The sequence below is a fragment of the Sapajus apella genome, unplaced genomic scaffold (assembly GCF_009761245.1).
Source record: "Sapajus apella isolate SASKATOON/1434 unplaced genomic scaffold, GSC_monkey_1.0 scaffold11, whole genome shotgun sequence".
NCBI lineage: Eukaryota > Metazoa > Chordata > Mammalia > Primates > Cebidae > Sapajus > Sapajus apella.
The window spans coordinates 1497766-1521839 of record NW_022436951.1 but is presented as its reverse complement, the minus strand read 5'-3'; the positions used below and the strand labels follow the sequence as shown (position 1 = coordinate 1521839).

Genomic DNA, 24074 nt, shown 5'->3' with positions numbered 1-24074 from the left:
TATTCTTTTTATGGCAGTTGTGAATGGTAGCTCATTCATAATTTGCCTCTATATTTGGTTCATTCGTAAGTTGGCATAGAGCCAAATTCATATAAGCTATTGCCTGTTGTTGGTGTATTGGAATGCTAGTGGTTTTTGCACATTAATTTTGTATCCTGAGACTTTGCTGAAGTTGCTTATCAGCTTAAGAAGCTTTTGGGCTGAGACGATGGGGCTTTCTAGATATAGGATCATGCCATCCACAAAGATAGTTTGACTTTCTCTCTTCCTATTTGAATACCCTTTATTTCTTTGTCTTGCCTGATTGCCCTGGTGAGAACTTCCAAATACTATTGAATAGGAGTGGTGAGAGAGACAAGACGTATCCTTGTCTTGTGCTGGATTTCAAGGCAAATGCTTCCAAGCTCTTGCCCATTCAGTATGATGTTGGCTGTGGATTTGTCATATATGGCTCTTATTATTTTGAGGTATGTTCCTTCAGTACCTAATTTATTGAGAGCTTTTATCATGAAGTGATGTTGAATTTAATCAAAGGCCTTTTCTGTAGCTACTGAGATAATCATATGATTTTTATCTTTAGGTCTTTTTCCTATAAACATTTTCAATCGAGAGTTGTCTACCCTTTGCTAACTGGAGTAGAATATGGTGGACCATTGAAACATCCTTTCTACACACAGCCTGCATCAGGAGACATGGAAATGTCAGTGCTCATGGTTCATGGTATTAAGAAGCCTCTCCAACTTTATTACTTATAAGAGTTCTCATCCATATTGTGTTTGGGGTCTTCTCGGTCTGTGGACACATAAGTGATGTGTTGAAGTAGACACATACAGTGGCAATAAGTTGTGTGTTCATGCAAGGGTGTGGAATTCTCCTTATGTCATATAAGACCATGTAGAAATGTCTGTGGCACTTGCTCTGCTTGTGAATGGCAATAGAGGCAAATTAATTAAATAACCACTTAACCCTTAACCAGTGAATGTGAAAGCGAGACAAGAAAAAAACTGAGTTTCCAGAATACTTTACAGTAGATCCCTCATGACTCTTCTGAATCCACATATGCTGTCTGTTAAGAGATTGAATTTAGGCTGAACTACACACTTGACCAAATTTTCCTACAATCTATTCATTATAAGCTAGTTTTATTTTGAAAAACAGGCAGCCTGAATTAAACTCTCAAAAATGAACCGCAAAAACTGAAAGATGTCCATGAATAGTTTTGTTTTTCTTTGCCTTCTTTTGTTTGTTTGTTTGGTTTTTTTTAGACAAGGTCTTGCTCTGTCACCCATGCTGGAGTGCAGTGGTGCAATTTCAGCTCACTGCAACCCCCACCTCCTGGATTCAAGTGATTCTCCTGCCTCAGCCTCCTGAATAGCTGGGATTACAGGTGCCCACTACCATGCCCAGATAATTTTTGTAGTTTTAGTAGAGGGGGGTTTCACCATATTGGCCATGTTGGTCTTAAACTCCTGGGCTCAAATGATTCACCCGCCTCAGCCTCCCAAAGTGCTGGGATTATAGATGTGAACCACTGTGCCCAGCCAATTAATAGCTTTTGATAGAATTATTGTCTTATTTATTTTTTTGACTGGTTCATTTTTGAACCTGAGCTAAATAATATAGGCAACAACTTTTCTGTTCAGTATTCAGATAAGTAGCAGCCAATACAGTGAATTTGGTCTGTTTTATACTGGCCCCATCTCACATCCATTTCCAAAGGGCAGCCTGTGCTTTTAGCATTCACTAATGAAATCACACATTACAGTCTCACTGCCACACACTGCTTCTTCCAGATAGGATGTCACAGCCCCAGAAACAACTTGTAAGCTTTTTTCTTTTAACAGCTGAGGCCACAGGGAAATAAGTGATGAGAGGGTGGAAGGAAAGAATATTTTAAAGTAAAAATTCAAGATATAATTGTGATTTCTAAAAAAAAATCAATTATGACAAGGAAGTCTCTAGCCATTCTTGTCTAATTATTAATACTTTTTAAATAAGTTAATTAGCAATAGGCTATAATCCCAGACATACAGAGCAAGAGCCAGAAGATCTGTGCTCTAATCAACAAAGCCAAATATTAGTGCCTGCAACTGATGCATGCAGTATTTTCTCATAAAATCCTCCACAATCAGATATTCTGAGAAAATTTCATATCTTTAGCTTTTTTATTGCTGTTGTTATACTGAAAATATTATAAAAAATAACATTTTATCAACCAAATGTGGTAAGTTAAAAGCTGACACCTCATTGCCTAGATTGATGTTAGTTCATTATTTAATATTTCTGTAACAATTTGGTTAGGTGGGACACGCTTAAAGCAACTCCTTGCCCTTTTATCTTTTTTGACAGAGAGGATTTGGCTTATATCACCTCACTCAACTAGCCATTTATACTTGTCAGAGTCACCCTTGTTACTCAGTAGGTCAGTCACTGAAAGCTGTGTCTATCAAGTACATTCAACACAAACATCAGGATTGCAAGCCCTCAGGGGCACCCATACAAACAAGCCCAAGAAAAAATACACCTCCCACTCTGAAAGAGGGCAACAAACCAATTTAGTTGAAAATATGACAGTCTGCATCCTATCTTCTGCTTCCTTGTGCCCTGAATGAGTTGTGAAGCCTTGGAAAAACAGCTGGAATGTTCCCAAATCTTAAAAAATCAACAATTCCCTTTACAAAGAGCTGTGTTCTTCTATTTGTTTTTTCCTTGCCCTGGAACCCCTTCTCTCTACCATCTGGGAAATTTCAATAGTTTTCTAAGTATAGGGAGAAATTTAAGATCACAGAGAAAGAAAGTCAGGTTGACTTGTCAATATAGCCCAATTTGAAGAGTTTGCATTTTCAGTAGCCAATCCCTCAACTAGGATGTTTCCAACTATTTGATTTGCCTCATTATCAAAATGATCTGGGCTTTTGCATAGAAACAGCCTTGACTTTTTTAATGAGAAAAAGAATAAAGAAAAAGCACATGGATAGACTAATTTATGCTAGAAGCTTTTAAGCCAAATGGGAATAAGTGATATATATATTTTTCACATTGTATTGAAAAACAGGGAAAGAAAAAGCAGCCCCTTACAACTGAGAGCTGGCCAGACACTCACAACCAGGTCATGTTATTCTCCTGTTGGACATAAACAATCTGCCAGAATACCAACTTCAGGTAAGGTCACTAACTCTCTTGACTAAAATGACTAATGGCGACTCCTTTACCAATTACAGTTTAATCTTGCTCTAGCCCTATAGATCAGGCTTGTTGAAATACCAGTTATAGACTTGGCCTTGCTTCCTGAAAGCATCTGATCTACAGAGAACCCCGGCTTCCTTAGACCCCCCCCCAAGTCACCCAACCTAAACTCAATCTTCTAAGTCCCTTCTAGCGTCCTCTTACTGGGATGTCTCATGTGTGCACCCCATGGTATGTTCTCCCTCACTGCAACACATCATGAACCCTGCACAGAGATCTTTGGCTAAAAGACAATCACAAAATACTTATGTCTCTTCTCTTGCAGCTGTTGCTTCTTGAATGCCTTTTCACCCGAATGGACTTGGGCCCCACTCAGGAGCACTGCCTACATAGAGCAGAAGGGAAGAGCTGGACTTCAGGCCTCCTTCTCATGACCTTGGAATGTGAATTGAGATTTCTACATCTGGTCCATTTTACTTCTTGAATCAGGCACCTTTTCCTCATTCATCTACTGATATGCCATGATATGGTTCATTTGAAATTCCAAACAAATCTCCCTTTTCCCTCAGTTGCTGACTGAAATACACAAATTATTGTGTCCCCACCTGACTAATTATCCCTGCTGCCTGGTTACTCTACTCCATCTTTATTCTCTCTACCCCCATCAACTTACCTCCTTTCAACTTTTTTTTTTTTTGTGAGTGCTAGCTATACATACTAGCTATATTGTAAGCTAGTTTCTTTTAGAAATTAAATTCAATCTGCCCAACAATTCCACAGAAGAAAACTGAGATCCAGAGAGGTTTACTAAAGTGGGATAATCTCCATCCTATGCCAGTTTTCCAGAAAAGTATATGTACGTATATGTATTAATTCTCTCTCTCTCTCTCTCTCTCTCTCTCTCTCACACACACACACACACACACACACACACACACACACAGAGAGCAATGAATAGACATCTGACTTCTCAAAAACTTGGAAACTTCTCTATTCTTTAATCTCTTTGAAACAGTGAAAATTGCCTGGCTGTACTTAAATGTATTTTAATCTTCTTTAATCTTAAACATCAGCAGAATGAAGGAGAAAGAGAGCTTTTATGTATACTCTTATTTCAAAAATTTTGGGATCAAAGTTGTTAAAGTGGAGAATTACAGATGGCCCTCCCTCCTGCCATACCCCAGAGGACACAAGCTGAACTCACTCCTCTGTCACACAGACTCACAGCTGTAAGCTGGTACAAAAATCTTCCTTCTGAGAAATAAAAATTAAATCTTGAGCCCCTAAGCCAACTGAGTGGACCTTCTTCTTGGCCAAAAGAACCCCAGAGAAACCTTAAAAACTGAGTTCTTGGCCAGGTGCAGTGGCTCATGCCTATAATCCCAGCACTTTGGGAGGCTAAGGCAGGCAGATAACTTGAGGTTTGGACTTTGAGAACAGCCTGGCCAACAGGGTGAAGCCCCATCTCCACAAAAAAATACAAAAATTGGCTGGGCTTGGTGGCATGCAGCTGTAATCCCAGCTACTCGGGAGGCTGAGGTGGGAGAGTCACTTTAACCTGGGAGGTGGGGATTGCAGTGAGCCGAGATCATGCCACTGCACTCTAGCCTGGGAAACAGAGCCAAGGGTCCATCTCAAAAAACCAAAACAGACAAAAAAAACCCTGAGTTCTTGGCCATGATGGGATGGGAGATTGGACATGCCCGTTATACCTCTTCTTCACTATCTGCCACTAAAAGACTTTCTTTCCTAAGAGTTAAACAGAAATCAGCCCATCCCACTTCCCCACCTTTCTGTAGTTTCAACACAACTCACCAGCATTTCTTCCTGATCAGAGACAACAAATCTTAAACTGGTTCTGGTTGGTTTACAGAGGCTGCTCATCACATGCCTCATGTCCTCTGTTTCACTTTTTGACATACAGGAACTAATTTTAATGTATTGAAATGTTATGTCTCCACCTAGAAGTGAACATGGGACTTACGAAATGTGCATGTTTACTTATTTATAAATGCAAACATCCCACTTTGTGAATATTTATTGATTCTCCTATAACCTGTTGAATATGTATACTTAGCTGACCCATTCAGCCTAAATTTTTGCATTACATTTCTTTTCCTTGAAATGCCTTTCTCAGTTTCTGCTGGAGGCTACACTTCCCAGCCTATGGAATGGCCAGCCTGCAGGCTGCAATCCTTTACAAGAAATAAAGCTCTCCTCTTCAAATTTATGAACCTCATAATTCTTCAGTTGAAACTCCTGCTCCTCTTCTTTTTTTTTCTCATCTTGTTTGAAAATAGCATTGGGGAGGCAGTTGGGATGCAGCGCTGTAAGGTTAATTGGCTTTGGTGTGAGACACCAAGTTTAGAAGTTATTAAGGCTTCTTCCAGGAGAATGTGCTTTTTAGCTGAGGGGAACCAAAAATTTTCTCAACAAAGGTGAGAAATTGTTTATGCTTATCAGTCCAATAATCCTAAGATCAAACTAAGTGACATAAGACAGAAGATGCCACAAACTAAGGGTTATTTTTTGGAAATCATTGATAGGTAGTTCTGCCTGAGTGATACAAAAGGCAAATATGAACTGAAATCTGGCAGGCCCTGTGTGTAGAGGAGTCGTAGCTTAGATTTAAGGAAGAACTAACTAAGCCTAGGGAGGAGAGCATTGATAAATATTGGGGTTTATGTTCTACAGGTTAACCAAAACCAGGTTAATTTGCCAGTAGGGATGATTAAGGTGCAGCTTGTTTGTGGATATGAGCCGTGCTACTTGAAGTGGGGCTCACTTGAGTATGCTAAGGATGAAACACTGAGCCACAGACTATTGAATCAGAGTCTTTGAAAGTGGCATCCAGGAATTTACATTTTAACAACATTTTCATAAGTGCATTCCAGTTTGCCAAGTCCTGTGCTGGGAAAGGGTTGCTTTCTGGAGTTTCCTTTTGATTTACAAGCCAGAATCCCCTTTCTAGAGATTCAAAAACAGATTCTGAGTTGGCCCCAGCACTGGCTTCTAGCATCATCCAAGCAAATTATTTAGCCTTTCTGACTATCCGTTTCTTAAATTGCTAATTAGGAATAACACTTGTACAAATGAAGCCATGTACATACATACATAGAAACAGACATACACACACAGACATATATGTATGTGTCTATATGCATACACACGCATATATATATACACAGAGAGGAGAGACAGAGATTGAAGAAATGAATGAAACCTTTTTGTAAGCAACGATTATTGAAACACTGACTTTCTATAGTCTTCTTGGTTTTTTTTCTCTTCAGGCATATGTAGCCTGAGGAGATAGCTTTCCCCATCTGTTAAATAGAATATCCTAAATAGGCATTGTCAGCTGCTCTGCTCTGCTGCTGTGCTGACCTGTCTTGGGACATGGACTAGGGTGGAAGGGTAGGGCCAGAAAGCTGATCTTTATGGAGGTCAGTTATCTCTTGTGTCACTGCAGCCGACTTTGAACTATTCTGAGTCTCAGCCTTTAAGTGAGGTTTTTCCTGGTTCTCTAAAGTTGCTAAGATAACTGGCACTGCAGCTAAAAACTTCCAAGAGACTAGAATCACCTCTTCTGGGTCGGGGCAAGGAAAGAGGGTAAACTGGGCAGCAGGAGGGTTGTGAACTGGAATGTGTCCCCTCTGGAGAGAAGAAAAGAGTCTTTTGGGTTCATGATGCAGAGAGAGAAAAATAGAGAGAGAGAAAGAGAGAGAGTGCTTAGGGACAGTAAGCCCAACACAAAATCCATCACCCAGTCCTTCAGTTTTACTCCCTATCCCCTCCAGGCAAGGCTTTGGAGCACCATGCAGTGTTGAGTGCAGTGCAGATTGAAAACTCTTCCAAGCTGGTATGTGCAGCCTGGTGTGCTCTGCCCCCACCCACCACTAGGCTTTTTGTTTATCCTCTGGCCTTATCCCTCTCTGGGGTATCTCTTCTTTTGACTGGGAGCCAGGGGTCCTGGATTTTAATCCTTTCTCTGCTGCCAGTTAGCTCTGTGTCCTTGGGCAATCAATTAGCACTCCTCTTGGCCTCAACTTCCTTATTTAATAAAAAATGGTGAAATGAGCAATAGGCACAAGGCAAGAAGGATTAAGCCCAGCCATCTCTAACTCCCTTCATGTTCTATGTCAACGCTTCCTTAGGGGGTTCCATGCTACCCTCCTACCAGGGTTTGCTTTTTTGAGGCAAACCACACACTTCAGACCTTCTCTTCTCTTAGCTTTGCCTATTCTATCACCAGCATAATTTACTTTCCCAAACCCCTAGACCTGACTCTGACCTCTGAGATGAAGGATAATATATTACATGCAGCCAGTGCTAAGCAGTATTAATTTTACCTAATCTGCAAGAGTAAGCATGGGACCTGGAGTCAAACAAACCCATGTAATAATCCTAGCTTATTAATTAAGGAACGACTTTAATATGGGATTCTAAAGTAAGATATTAGGCATCTCTCATCCTGAATTTCCAACTCTAATGGATTTAATAATACCTAATTTGTAAGGGTACAGGACCTTAAATGGACACAAATCATGTAGAGCTCTTAGCACAGTGCCTGGCACATAATGTGGACTCAACAACTACAGTTGTCTTCCTTTCCCCAGCTGGGTAATATTGGTGTGTACTAACAACAACATCCTGAAAACTCCGCCTTACACTCAAGGTGATTATGAGACTAAGTGGCCAGGGCTGCCCATCATCCAACTCCAGGGGATGTTACACATATAAAATGATACTGGGAATGGTATTCCAAGGGGGCAGCGCTGACAGTAGGGCTAAAACCACACCATGTCAGCATTTTTTTTTTAACCTCTCTTTCTTTCTGAACACTTGCTGGCATGCTACTCTGTTTCCTCCCTTGAAATGGTGTCTCCGTCTTTGGTCTCTTCCTTCCTTACTCAACCTACATTATTAGGTGGGTTTCGTCCCCTGAGATCCAGTCCTGATTTGCCTTCCTCAATATCTTCCCAATTTATACCTAATTCAGCCAACCATAATCTCCCCCATCCCTTTTTCCTCGACTCATTCCCCCATGTTCTTTTGCACATCAGTCTGTTCTTGTATCTGATCTTGATTTTTCTTGTCCTCAAGATTTCCTTCCTCCATGCTTTGCTTTTGCTATTTCCTCAGCCTGGGAAGCTACCCCTACCCATCTCTGCCTATCACAACGCTTTTTGTCAAAACCAGCCAAAATCTTTCCAGATATCTCTCTCCTCTAAGTCACTACAGGCCTTGATTTTTAATTCTCCTGTTTCTTTCCAATTTGTATTTAGGTCTTACGTGTTCTTGCCTTTTCAAACCTATGTGATGCTTGACGGGAACAATAGCACATACCAATTTTAATATCCCTCACAGCACTTAATGAAGAACTCATAGGAGCTGTTCAACAGATAACTACTAAATTGAACTCAGTCTATCTGAATATTCTGTCAAATTTGATCTAGATATTGTCATTTAATAAGATGAAAACAAAGTTGTAGTCAGTTCTTTGGATTCTCACAGATAGCAGGGACAGAGTATGATGTAATGGTTATAAGACTTCATATCTGAGATCAGTCACTTGAACTACAGTGTCTAGAACAGATTAGGTATTTAAATGTTTGCTTTTGTGAATAAATGAACAGAGGAAGCAGCCTGGATTTAAATCCCGAACACACCTTTTCTTAACTGTGTTATCCAGCTAAGTTGCTTAACACTTCTAAGGCTGAGTCCCTTCATTATTAAGATAGGATGGCAATAGAACCTACACTTAGAGGTTTTATAAATTATTGAACCTAATCATGTATATAAAACACTAAAGGATCTAACAGATAGAGGGAATCCTTAAAATAGCCCTTAATAGCTATAACCGTTATTATTACATTAATAATTAAATTGTTGGCCTGTACAAATATATTCTAATTTAACTCAGCATCACTTTACTTGCAAAAATGCATTGCTGCTTAAAAATTTTGACAGGTAGCATGACTGCATTTTTTAAATTAAAAAAACCTACAAGTTAATAAACTTCCACAAATTAGGAAAAGACTTTACTCAAGTTGCACACCTTCTTTTTAAGAATGTGTGAATTGCGTGGGGGTGAGGTGCAAAAGCTGGTGTTTGAAAAAGAATTAAAAATAGATCTTTAAGAAATAAAAATCTGTGTGTTTTGGCATTGCTAAAATGTAGAAAACGAATCTGCAGTATTTAGAACCATTGGCCAGATTGAAAGCTATGGTACCTAAATTCCAGGCTGGATTTAGCTTCCCTGAAAGCCACTCACAACTTCAAACACGGTTTTCTAAATGCATGTGCTCACAGTTTTACTACCCCAAATATTAGACATTATTTAAAAAATTGTAGAGAAACTAGCTAGTCAAATACAGGATCTTGGAACTGTAGGATTTTAGAACTGAAATGGATCTTGGAGGTAACCAAGTTCAAATCCCAAATTTTGCAGATGAAAATATGTAAGACCCATATTCCTTTCATGGCACAGAATAATTTACTATACTTTTTGGTGCCAACATAGGACTTTATGAATGAATGGCTTTTGCACAAATGCAAAGAGGACAATGCCAGAATGAGTTCACTTCATAGGCTTCATCACTTGGTAAAAAGAGAAAGCCAAAAAGCTCTGGGGAGTCAAGTGCTCCTTCACTGCCTCTTTGATGAACAAGTGGTAAGTATTAATAAATTGCCTTCGCAAGGCATGACCCCAGAGCTGACAATAAGCGTTTCCTATAGGCTCCATGCAGAAGGCTGGAGTATGTCCAAAAACCAAACCAAACCAAAACAAAAAACTAAGTTTCACATTAATATAGCATTCAGAATACAGCTTTGCAAATGGTTAAAAAGAAAGCCTTTCTAGTACTTCTGAGACTAAACTCCACTACAGAATGCCAGCACAACTATAATGACAAGGTTCAGATATATTTGCAAATTATTTGTACGTCATTTGCAGAATCCTGTAGAGGAAAATGTTGGTTCTATATATGGAGTCTTCATTTCTACTTTTAACATTCCATTTTCTTCTCCTTTTTCTTTTCAATAATACAGCTCTACTATTCCAGATGTACAAGCTAGAGGCAAGTGAGAAGTTCTGAATTAAAGGACTGAGAGTGGTTTTAAAAAATTAACTCGATGTGCTGTTAATAAGTGTTATCTGAACAAAATTTAAGTGCTTGGAATACATTGTATTAGTTAAATTTAAATAGGATTGGTCACTAAAATATTCCTTAGTGCCTTTTTTATATGCTAATTTATACTGTGAATCTTTTGGGAGAGTTGTACAGAATATAATGCTCAGCACCTTCCTGACTGATTTTACCCCCCACAAATCCTGCTTTAGTAGTACTGTACTAGAGCATGAGTGACCAAAAAGCAGTTTAACTCTGACTTGAAAACTTCTAAATTACATCAAATGCCATAAGAGGAAAAAAATGAAAATGATTTATCTTTGAGTAAATTCTTTTTGGCTTCTTCAAAGGATGATCTCTACACAGGTAAAATGAGAGTACAGTTCTTGGCTAAAATGCAAAGCAAGCATTTAAGATGAGTGTTTTCCTAAGCATAGAACTATGCTGGAAGCCGGAAGAGGTCATAGGAAGACTTGCATCCTGCCCAAATGTAAAAGTTTAAAAATGAAGTTTCTTTCATTCAAGGTATGGAGAGAATGGAGGAAGTTGGAGTAAGTTCCTTCCCAGGCTCCTGAGATTCTTCAATATCTGGGGATTCTACAGGATACGGTTAAAAACAATGCATTCTTATACATACACAGCTCCCTCACTTTCTAAGTTTGTGAGAAAGGGGGTAAATTGTTAATTAACAGAAAAAATAGTATTTGTAGATAGTGGTGCTATAAACCAAAAAGCCCTCTTGTTTTGATGAACACTTTGTTGGAACTAGCTGAATTTAGGCTTAGGAAGCTGGAGAGAGGTGACTAGTTAGTCATAATCATCTAGAAATGTTAATCTAGTTACATAATCATCCAGAATGTAGAGTCTCAAAGGCAATCTAAGGGTAAAGAAAGAAAAGAGGTGAAAAATGGTAAAGAAGGAGAAGATTCAGTCAAAGGATGTGAGGCTGAGGTATACAGTGTTCTAGATGTTGTCAGGGGTTGTTATCCCACGACAGAAGATTTGTAATTAAAGACAAATTTAAAATTTGATTTTAAATTATATACATTATTGTGATTATAAAACATTTCTGGCCTCTTCGGATCTTCAGTAAAATTTAAAAACCATTGTGGAAATGAGCATGAAGCAAGTTTCATGTCTCAGAATGGGACATGGACAGACTATGAGGGACGATTGAGCCATAAAATGATATAATCCAGCAGTAGCAAGAGCTCCTAAGTAATATAGACATTAGCAGAAATCATAGAAAAAGCCATATGCTTTCACAGAGTACACAGTGAATGGTTGGTAATGTTATTTAAATTTTAAGAAACAGAGCAGTCCTGGCTAATGGACCATTTTGAATAACAGAAGAAAGTTATGATTTTATATGGAGGAACATTTCCACTCCAATGACTTGGAGTTTTCACCACCAAGAAATGCCAACAACCCCCAAATGAGTTGGCCTATATTTCTAACGATCAATTAGCCATATCTACTTGAATGCCTTACCAATGCTTTAAATTCAGCATGATCCTGATGGTACCTTCCCCACTTCCTCCTAAGTCCCTGTGCCTTTGTTTACGGACTCTGTGAATGCTTCCATTACCTGTCCCATTTATCTGCAACTCTTGTCTCCCATTAATACCACACAGTGAACTAGTCACCAAATCATTTTAATTTCCACTGCTTCCATATTATCCCCTTCTGTGTTTTTTCACTTCCTCAGTTTAGCTTGCATCATCTTGCTGAAACAGTTCTAAGCACCTATTAATTGCTCTCTCTCTCCCTTCCATCGATCCTCCAGGCTGCATCAGTTATTACATAAAACACAGATCTTGTCAAGTCATGCTACTTTTAGACTTTATTATCTAGCTCCCCATTGCTCACAGGAGGAGGTTGTTTGTAGCCTGGTTAAAAGATTTCTGGAAAATGTGTTCTTGTGCCACTCTAAGCTTCATCTCCATTCATTTCCCACTCTACATGCTATGCCACAAGGTCACCCATACTATTTTCATCGCCAAATTATTTCTCTTCATCTTTTGTCTTTTCCAAAAAGACCTCGAGTCCTAGCCAAGCATTCATTCTCTGTCTCTAGCGTAATTCAAAATGTCAATTAAAGATAAAAAGAGATCTGATAAGGATTTGTGTTCTTTCTTCAGATATTTGCATTGTTTAAAATTGTAACTCAATAAATAATATGTACAATTCAGAATGTTGTGTCACACTCATAGGAAAAAGCTGCAATTGCTCAAATTATACCTCACAGGTAATGAACATTCTACATGTTTGGCTGGGCTTGACCAATGAATTGACCACTTTCTCAGGGATAAGCATTCCTTATAAGGCAGCATATGTAGTATAAAGGACATAGGATATAGTTTGAGAATCAAGCTTGAGGATCTGTGTTATAATTCACTGTTGAAGGGGTCTTAGGAAAAATATATCACTTTTATGAACCTCATTTTTTAAATATGTAAGACAATACCTACTTCTCAGGGTTGTTATGCAGATCAAATGGAATCAGGGATATTAGAAGACGGCAAATGGTAGAGAAGGGATCTTGTAACCTATAAAGCACTACACAAATGTGGAAAAAAGCGCTATGAAAAGACAACTAGACATGGAGTTAAAATATATGGTGTTACGGGTTGATCTGTGGCCTAGAAAAAGATATGTTAAAGCCCTAACCCCTGCTACTTGTGAGTGTGACCTTATTTAGAAATTGGTTCCTTGCAGAAGTAAGTAACATGAGGTCATTAGGGTGGGCCCTAGTTCAATACGACTGGTATCCTTATAAGCAAAGGAAAAGACCAGAGACACATGAGAAAATGGCATGTGAAAAAGGAGGCAGAGACTGGAGTGAGGCATGTATAAGCCAAGTAATACTCAGGTGCCAGCCACCACCAGAAACTAGGAGAAAGGCATGGAATAGATTCTCTCTTAGAGTCCTCAGAAGGAACTGACCCTGCTGAAATTCTGATTTTAGACTTCTAGCCTTCAGAACTGTGAGATAATACAATTTTGTTGTTTTAAGATACGCAATTTGTGTTACTTTGTTATAGTACCCCTGGGGAGCTAATATACATAGGTGTGAATTTTAGCTTCATCAATTATGACCTCTATGAATTCAAGTTAAATTATTTGAGGTTTCCCCCCTAATATTTTAAAGACACTTACCTTTCTGTGATTGTTTCTCTGAGGCCACTTGCCACCCCTTTGACCACAGTGCTAGCTTTGGGAGTCAGCACCACCTGAGATATAAAAAATGAGCCCTTCTTTCTTCTCTCAGTGATGGATGCTTGAAGAAACTGGATCAGTTTCTCGGGGTCTGTGGTGTTGGCCCAGGGTGCTGGCATCATCTGCCCAGGCCACAGAAAGGGCACTTCCAGAGCCACTGGACTATGGTAGAAGACCAGCACTTGATAGTCCTTCTCCCACAGGTACTTTAAACTAACTTCTTGGGCAAAAATCGCTGGGCACATTTTATTTCCATAGATGTCTTTCAGCATTTGGACTAGTTTTTCATGGTGATATTTCTGCATCCCATAAAAGTGGTTGAAGTCCAAGAACACTACCTCCTTATGGTGATCTGTGAGGAATGCATTGATCTCCTCAAGGCCTTCATTGACTTTGGCACTGAACAAACCATGAGCAAAATAGAGTTCATTGTCGGGGTCTCTGGGCTTGGTGGAAATTCGAAGATCAAAATAACGAATCCCAGCTCCTAGCTGACCAGTAAAATTCATTGTCTGAGTGGCTAACCATTTCCGCATGAGCTTTTTGGCCACAGTTCCAAACACAGAGACAAAATTCTGGACAGTTTCTGGCTGTTCAGGACCTACTGGAGAGGCTTCATCAATGTAGAAGCTGAAGGAATCGTGAGACCCTAGGAGAATAACAAGGCATAATGTGGTTAATTTCCAAGCCTTTGCCCTTTCCAAATTCTTTCCCTCTTGCAATCTCCATACTTCTCCCTCAAATGAGCCACAGGAAATACTAAGAAATTTAATACTAGTTATTTTTCATGTCTTAGGAGTGTCCTTTATATAAATTGACATAGGATAGAGAACCCTTCCATAGATCAAATTGACTATAAAACAATAAGAAGTTTTCCTTATTAAATTTAAAATTTAAATAATCATCTGTTCTGTGAACCAAGAATGTAATACACTCACTAGAATTGGCTTTCCATATGGGTGACATAAATGATCACTCATAAAGCAATATGTATGAAGACTCACTAGTACTCAAATATTTTACAGTCTTACCCTTTTCCTTGATTTGGGGTTGATTCTAAGCTTAGAAGGATTGTCTCAATGAATAAAGATGCCCTTTCCACAAGCAATCATCATCTGAATTTTCACCTCATTCACTTCAGAAGGCATAAGAGGAAAGGAGAAATAAGACAAGAAGGCAGTATGATGCTGATATATTTAACTTCATTCCTGATTTTGTGTTTGGCTAGTTGCAAACTTAGATGAGGTCAAGTACTTTTCACATATTGAATAAATGATAAACTGTTCTTGCAAGTCAACACTATTGACAACGTTTAAAAATTAAGTAATAGACTCTTTTCTTCACAAATTTTCTCTCAACAGCATAAAGTCTTTGGGGAATTGGCTTCCAAATTTAGAAGAATTTCCTCCTATGAAGAAAAAGGACTATTTATTTGATTATTTTTGGCAGTTGCAAATATCAGGACTCTGGAAATGTAGCAATAAACATGTGTGTGATTTGTCACAGAGAGTGCCATTTGAAACTCTTTATTAGGACCCAATAAAGAAAAGTTATTTCAAGGTTGCATTTTATTTCTTAAATCCTCCTTTAATTTTTAGGCATAAGCCACTGAAGAGCTAAAATTAAATTAACATATCCTGGATGCTTCACACATTAGAGGGTAGATATGGTTTAAATTCTGACACTCTTCCCTGTGTCATGACCCTGTCCTAGTACCATCATCCCCATCTGAATTTTTACCTCATTCCTTTCCCTGAGTTGCTCAGGCTTCCCCTGAGTGCACTTTGTTTCTCCATTCCTGATCTCCCTTCCTTGAGGCACATAATTTCCTAGTTCTTTCACTCCCTAACCCAAAACTCACATACATAATAAATATGCGCAAACACACACAAGAACCTTAAGTTTATCTGTACAACACTTCAGGGCCTTGGTCTGATAAGCTATCGGAAGCATTTTTGTTTCAGTGATGCAATACATACCTATGTCTATATTCTCTCTCTCTCTCTCTCTCTCTCTCTCTCTCTCTCTCTCACCAGCTTCAATAGCCCGTAACAATCACAAGTGCCTACATTTCACATACCATGGTAGGTTGTTAAAGAAAATACTTTGCAAAATGTTTTGATATCCTGAAAATCATAACCTTTAAAATTTGGATAAGTTCTCAGAATGATTTGCTTTTTCAAAAACAATAAAAGATAACCCAAATATACAGAAATGCCACATTTAATTTAATCTGAAACTGCATGCCTTATCTTTAGTAGACAGTATGGCAAGAAAATGTCAGCCCTTTCTGAATAAGCAAAGCTGGGAGTTTGGTTCGATTGGCAAATTTTAATAGGCATTTAAATTGCTGCATACTGATTTATTAGCTGTTATTCAGTTGTCTGCTAATTTAAATGAAAGCTAAACAAATGGTGCTATAGGTCAATATATACAGAGAAGTATATATTCTCCCACAGGTACTTTAAACTGTATTTCTATCTAAAAGGTAGAAATAAAACAAAGTTTAAGAAGAATTATAATTAAATGATCTAAGATTAGAGGAGGTAATAAGTAAATTTATTTAAAAAGGAATTAAAAATAAATTTAAACTCTCAAAATAAGAGTTACAATAGTTAGTTTCCAGGCACATGAAGGGAAACATGGATGAAAATAATTGGTTACTTCTGTAATCTAGTAGAAATTATACTTGGAGGCAGGCAAAAAGAGAATTAAGTATAACTAGATTTATTTTACTATAAATAAGTGGTTCTTTGTTTTCAATAAGGCTTTAGTTCTATTACATAGTTATGTGGCAAGTAAAAAAAATTGAAAAATAAAATTTTAAAAGCAAGGAAATCACCACTTTTGAAAATACTGTGGAAGGATACTGTACTCTTTAAATTATATTATTTGTTGAATTTCATGGAAAGTAGCTTCTTATGGTCAAAATAAGGGAATATTAAAAAGAAACCAGAAGGAGAAGCCAATGGTGACTTCACCAGTAGGTGTTTTGAGGTAGATGATTCTGAGGTGTAGCCACAGCATCTGGTGTAAAATGCTGCTTCATACTGTAAATGTTATTAGAAAATAAAATCAAGTGATACAAACAATATTCTATGCATTTTGCAAGAAAATATATAATCTCGTGTTTGCTAAAAATGAATATTTTGATGCCTTTTAATTTTATTTGGACTAGTACTTCCGAATTTCAACGTTTTCATGAAATCAGTAAGTTTTCTATTTGTTTGAATATAAAGCAAAAATACAGCAATACTTCCTAACCATTCAATCAATAATCGAGAGGAAAAGCCTAACCTTATGTCTTTAAAGCCACGAGTCCCTTTGGTTCTTGAACTTCTCTGCTATATGTGGTCTGATATTTTGCTTCTACACTGACTTGGTAATTCTGGGTTTCTGACCTTTTATTCTTCTCTCATCCAACGTCTCAGACTCATACCTTGGACCTGGTACTTAATGTCATTCTTCTGATGTTGAATTTAGCTTCTCATCTTTGGGTTCCATTTGCCCTCTCTCCTCAAACAAGGGCTAACCACTCCCATTATGAACCCAGTCCCATCAAGCTTGGTTGCTTTGGCTCTGAATAAGTAAATATAATCATAGCAGCTTTTATTTAATTTCTTGGAAACAAACACTTTGTTTCTCCTCAGTGTGATAAATGGTTCCCTCATTCAGGCACTGTGGGAAGTACACTTCTAAGATGGCACCTAACAATCCTTGCCTTCCTGAATTCACACCCCTCTCTGTGAGTGTGGGCTTCACGGAATGTGTTCTCTTTCTGGGTCCACCAGGGGGGTGTAATTTTAAGGTCAAGAACTTCCTAGCGCCATGCCTGCCTCCCATCTCCCTCCGTCTTGGAGATTTAATGGTTTACGTTTGAATTTTGTGGGCACGGGAAGAAATTAAGAGTCAATCACTCCAGCAGAAGTTCTAAGGAATGCCTTTCATTGCCAAGGGATCTTAGAGAAGGTGGGGGTTCCTTCCAGGTTAAAAGTCCCCTTCTTCCACACCCCTTTGGACTCCATGTTTGGGTCCCCTTCCACGAACACTCCCTTCATGGAAGCTATCTTTCTCTCTCCTGAATTTCCCCTCTGGGGTCCCCTTCCACACTCTCTTGTGGAAGCCTGTCTTCCCCTCCTAAACCCCATCTCACTCTCTCTACTCCCTTCCACTCAGTGTGGAAGCTGCTTTTCTCTCCTAGATTCCCTCTTTCTGGATTCTCTTACTCAGTGTGAGAGCTGTTTCTCTCTCCTTCTCCTTTTTCTCTCTCTAAATAAATCACTTTCTACAAACACTGTTGAGTCCAGCATTCACATTGCACTGTGCCGTGATCCCCTCTCTCATTCTCGAGAGGGCAGGAGGCCAAGAACCTGGAGAAACAGTCTTTCAGAGGAGCTGAGGGCACCCTGAAACCTCATATTATAGGCTGAACCTATGACCTGCTTCTAATGAATTACATAAGACAAATATGATGGGATCCCACTTCTGAGATTAGGTTATAAAATGTTATCACTTCTGTCTTGTTACTTTTTTCCTTGCTTTGATGAGTGAACTGCCATGTTGGCGAGGCCCATCTGACACAGAGGTGGGAGTGGCCCTCGGCCAACGACCAGCTAGGAGCAGAGGTCTTTAGACTAATAGCTTTCAGGGAATTGAATCCTGTTAACAGCCAATGGTAAGCTTTGAAACAGATCCTGCCTGAGTGAGATCTTGATTGCAGCTGTGTTAGAGAGACTGAAGCAGGGAACCCAGTTAAGTAACGATTAGATTTCTGGTCCATAGAAGTACACAGAAACTCTGTGTTGTTTTAAGCCACTAAATTCAGGGGTAATTGTTACACAGCAATAGTTAACTAATACAGGCCATAACATCTTTTGGGGTTAATGGGGGGACATGTGGCCAATAGACCCCACTGGCTAAAAGAAGTTGAAATTTCAAAGAAGAGAAATTAACTATGTTTATGTTATGGGCATGTTTGTATGCTTGAAAACTGTATCAGGTACGAGAAAAAATTTAAAAGTTGGTTTGGAAAATATTCTTGAATTCACAAAAGGAGTTTCTTTTTCCTGCATACTGTTATGCATGATCTGAGATGTCATCTGGCCTAACCAATTGGCACATACTTATTACCTTAGCAGTATAGAATGTGTGTAATTATTTCTATATTTTATGATTTCCAGTAGTACTGGACTTAACTTTTCATCCTGCCATTTGGTGTGCTGGGAAGATTGCCCCCAAAACATCCTTCTCCTAGCGATAAGACCTATATAATCCCTCCTCTTGAGTGCAAGGTCTATGATTTCATATTGTTCTTGTGATTATGTCACATCATATCAAAATGAGATTTAAAAATGTGTAATTAAGGTTCCTATTCAGTTGTCTCTTAATCAAAAAGAGATTATTCTGAGTGGGCCTGACATGAGCAGACAAGCTCTTAAAAGAGGCAAAAATCAACAGTTATTTTCCTGTTGGTCTTACAGAAGCAAAATGCAATGTTGTAGAGAAGGCCATATGGCAATGGAAGTCGTTAAAAGCACACTAAAGTGGTATAAAATTAATTTAAACTGAAAGCATGTGATCAATCAGCAGCAACAGAAAAAATATTATTCAAACTTAAGCAGACCCACCTGAAAATATAGTTACCATTGCCTACCCTTCTGATTGAAAACAAGACTGATTCTTATCATCAGACGTGCAAATTTAGGAGTCCATAAGCACCATAAAGCCCAGCAGACCATTTCATACTTTTCCAATTAAAAGCTTAACTTTTTGTTAAGTTTAGTTTATAAGCCTTTATTTCTGGTTATTCAGGGAGTTACTCCTCACTGAGCATTCCCATCTGCATACCGTGCATCTGTCCATTGACAGTTAGTTTGCAGGCCACTAATCACTGGACCCAGGACGTAAGGGAAAAGGTTTTCCTCAAAATCTAGTGAACGCTAAGTAGCCCCTAGGAGCTGAAGTCTGAGGTTCTACAACTCAAGAAACCAGGTTCTGTCAATAACCATCAAGCATGCAAAACGAACCTTAGCCTCAAAAGATATTGCAGTCTTCGTCAGCATTCTGATTTCGGCCTGGTGTGATCCTGAGCAGGGGACCCAGCTAATGCATATATAGTCCTTATTTACAGAAGCTGTGAGAAATTTGTACTATTTAAGCTACTATATTTGTGGTCATTTTAATGCAACAATAGAAAACTAATACATTTGGAAGCTACTTAAGATCATCTGTATATGTAGTGTCATGCAAGTATTACAGCGCGGTTGAAACAATTAGTGAAAGTATTCTGTAATTTTTAGACTTTATGTGTAAAGGGATATGAATAACTTGAAGCAAGTACATCATTTTGATTAAAGGCCCCCAGTAACTGGAAGTAAGTTAGCCTCTCTGTGTAAAAAATTATATTTACTACTAATTCTATTTTGTAAATGTTTTCTTCAAGCAAAATGATCTACCTGATGGAAATAAATGATATATTTTTTAACTAATGAATTGTTCATTCAGTAAAACATTTATCAAGTACCTACAAGTGCTGCTATTATGCTAAGTATCAGACAAGCATTGTTCTCATCCTCATAAATTTACAGATTAATATGTGATGCACATAAATAACTATAGTACAGTTGCAATGTTTTTTTTTTTAGGGACGATTAGGTAGCATAGGGCAGAAGGGAGAAAATGTGTGATAATTGATTATTAGTATCATGGGCTTATGCAAATAATTTTTTAAAAACTAGACTAAATGCAAAAGTAGCCTTGCTCTTTGGGTTTAATAATAAATGGCTCTTGGGAGCCACACTAAACAGAGTACAGAATGGGAGCATTTGCATCTGGCTAATTTTGCCTTAGTTTCTTACTGTGGGCTAGTTGGAAACTAAAAAAATAATTAGATACAATCCTTCCCCCAAGAGTCTCATAATTTAATTAGAGAAGTTAGGCATAGACACAACTTATAATTCCTTATACCGAATAGCATACCCTTCATTCTTTCCACAGACATTTACTGAGCATCAACTGTGTATAGTGGAAGGCAAAGACAATCAATTTGGATGTGGAAGGAAAACATTTGCACTTGTATTTTTATATATTTATCTTACAATAATAAAAATTATACATTAATAACATTTTACATAGATACTGCCACTCTCACTTCCAAGATAGCCAAATATCATACTCAGTTCTCAAAGTATTTTTAAAAAATAATGGAAATACCACTGCCCTGAATGGTACCCTCGTTCATTTGATCAGATTGTGCTGCGTTGTAGTTTGCTTTAATAACTTGGCTGGTTAAATCGACTCTAGACTTGCAGAGTTTAATTATCCAAGCACTCTCAAAATAGACATGTGGTTTTAGAAGTTTTTTCTTTTTCATAAAAAAGGGCCAGACTAAAGATAATTCAATTAAGTAAATAAGAAAACTAAAACTGACACCTATGCTTTTATTATGAGCTTTTCATTAGTCATATTACTGTATTATAATTTTAGTTAATAGAAACACAACCAAAATAATATGAAATTACCAAGAAGACTACATGATATGTGAATTCATTTTTACTATTGTTAACTATGAACCTCACTCTAAGTATGTGTCATGTTTTGTAATGCCATTTTATAATAGACTAATAATACCACAATAAGAAATGTTTTAAAATAACATATATTTTACACTTTATTAGTATAGTAATGCTTGTATAATTTATATATAAATGTATTTATAATATTTATACATATATACAAGCACACTCATAACATTTATGAATAAATATATCATGGTTACTTGCTTGATTTTTTTTAGCTGATAGGAAGGCCTCTAATTTAGTACACTGGAATGATTAGGCTGGAGGAACTAAGTAAAAATGACTCCAATTAGAAACTACTGGAGACGGAGAAACCAGTTAAAGCCTACTGATGTGCTAGTGATTTGAGATATAGAGCATCTCTGAGAAGTAGAACACTGAAAAAATTCAGCCCTCAGTGCTTCTCCCCATGTTACAAGATACTGGCGTCAGAAAAAAAAAAAATCATACAGCAAATGCCATTCTTTACTACTTCCTTGGTTCCCAAATCCCTACTTGGAAGTAAGATTTGGCAGTGTGAGAATAATTAAGCAGAATACCTCCTTCCTCCAGATACCAAAACAGATGCATAAGAAGACATGGCTGAGTCTCTGAGCAACGAGTATTAACTTACAAAGCACAAGGTAAGCTTTACTGTGTCCTTTGCAATTGAAGTCAAATATCCCAACATGAGAAGAGCCTCTGTGCACATAGACAAAGATACCCAAGTAAAGGCTCCCGTGTGCTTTCAGTACTGAAAATAGTCATACATCTGGGGATTCGGTCAGTCAACACCATGTCTGCTGTTGATGTTGGTAATAGTAACTATCAGAAGCTTCAGAGGTGAAAGAAGATCTCCATAGAAAAGGAAATCATAGTCAGTATAATTTTTGTAATGAATTTGTGTTTCTTTTAAATTTCCTAAATTTCTAAAAATATTCACATCATATATATATATATATATATATTATATAACTTTCAGTTAACTAGAATTTTTTTACATTGATGTGTTCCTTTTAAAATTATTAAATAATGTACATACAATAAAATGTATTCATTTTAAGTATAAAATTCAGTGAGTTTGACAAATGTATGCATCCAAGTAATTACCACCACAATCAAGATGCAGCATATTCCCACCACAAAGGTCATCCCTAGTGATGCTTTGTAGCAAATTCGCCATATCCACCCCCAGGTCCAGGGAACAACTAATTTTCTATGTATCACTTTGTTAGTTTTGACTTCTCTATAATTCCATATAAATGACATATGCAATATGCATTCTTTTCAGTCTGGCTTCTTTTCCTTAGAGTATATATTTTGAGATTCATCCTATGTTGTTGTATGTATCAGTAGTTTTTTTTTTTTTCTTTTTATTGCTAAGTCATATTCCATAGTATTCCATCACATTTGCATACATCAGAATTTAACCATTCATTTGTTTTTGAGCATTTGGGTGGTTTCCATTGCTAACTATTCTGAACGAAACTGCTCATTGCCGAGTATTTTTTTCTAGAGACATTTCTCTTTTATTTTTCTTGCATACGTCCAAGGAGTAGAATAGCTAGGATAAATGGTATTTGTTTTATATTTTAAGAAATTGTCAAATTTGCCAAAGAGATTGTCTCATTTTATTTTTCTTCCAGCAATATATTACAGTTCCAGTTACTCCACATGGTACCAACACTTGATAATGTGAGTCTTTTTAGTATTAGTCATTTGAGTGGGTGTACACTGGTATCTCATAGTGACTTTAATTTTCAAATCTCTGACAAATAAAGATGTTAAGAATCTTTCTGGGAGAGAGGAAGACCCAGAGGGTGGAATAGAAAGCTCCACAAATTGTCCTCTATGCAAGGACACCAAGTTAACAACTATCTACACAGAAGAAAACAAACAAAAAAAACACCAAAACACCTTCATAAGAACAAAAAATCAGGTGAGCACTTACAATACCTGGTTTTAACTTCATATTGCTGAGAGAGGCACTGAAGAGATAGAAAAAACAGCCCTGAATTGCTGACACCACCCTTCCCCACCCTGGTGGCAGTGGCTTACTGAAGAGAATATCTCTGGGTACTAGGGGAGGAAGAAGACAGCAATTGTGAGGCAGTGAACTCCATGTTGTCCTGTTACAGCAGAAGGGAAAATTGGACAAATATCAGCTGATGCTTGCTCGCTAAGGGAGCATTTAAATCAACCCTAGCCAGAGGAGGAATTGCAGATCCCAGTGGTCCAAACTTGAGTGCCTGCAAACCTCACCACCAAGGGCTATAGCACTCTGAGTTTCCAAGTAAACAATAAAAGGCAGTCTAGACTATGAGGACTGCAATTCAGGCAAGTCCTAGTGCTGAATTCAGCCCAGAGACAGTGGGCTGAGGGGGAACATGACACACTGAAATATCAGCTGAGGAAACCAAGAGTGCTGGTATTACCCCTCTCCTAACCCCAGGCTGCACAGCTTGAGGCTCCAAAAGAGACCCCTTCCTTCCTCTTGAGGAAAGGAGAAGGAAGAGTTGAGAGGACTTTGTCTTGCATCTTGGATGCCAGCTCAGCCACAGCTGGATAGAACACCAGTCAGTGCCCTGAGGTCCCCAAATCAGCCCTAGATCCCAGATGACATTTCTAGATACACCCTGGGCCAGAAGGGAGCCTGCTGCCTTGAAGAAAAGGATGTAGTCCTGCCAGCACTCATCACCTGCTAACTGAAGAGTCCTTGGGCCCCAAGTAACCAGCAGTGATACCTGGGTATTACATCAAAGGCTTCGTGTGAGCCACTGAGACTTCCTGGCTTCAGGTGATTCTCAGCACATTAGCAGCTATGGTGGCTACTGGGCAAATTCCTTCTTTTTGAGAAATGCAGAGGGAAAAGTAAAGGAGACTTTGTCTTGCACCTTAAAGAATAAGCTCTGCCAGCAGAGCTACAGGGGTAGAGCACCAAACAGGCTCTTGGGGTTCTCAGTTTCAGGAATTGACTCTTGAC

At 38.2% G+C, this 24074-nt stretch overlaps 1 protein-coding gene across 1 annotated transcript in view; it reads right to left on the bottom strand.

Moving 5' to 3' along the window:
• PLCXD3 (phosphatidylinositol specific phospholipase C X domain containing 3) overlaps window positions 1-24074 on the bottom strand; it is a 196618-nt gene that overhangs the window by 56608 nt on the left and 115936 nt on the right. The window contains exon 2 of the mRNA XM_032278861.1: window positions 13476-14184. Coding sequence (XP_032134752.1) covers window positions 13476-14184 — 709 coding nt within the window. The remainder of the gene's footprint in view (window positions 1-13475; window positions 14185-24074) is intronic.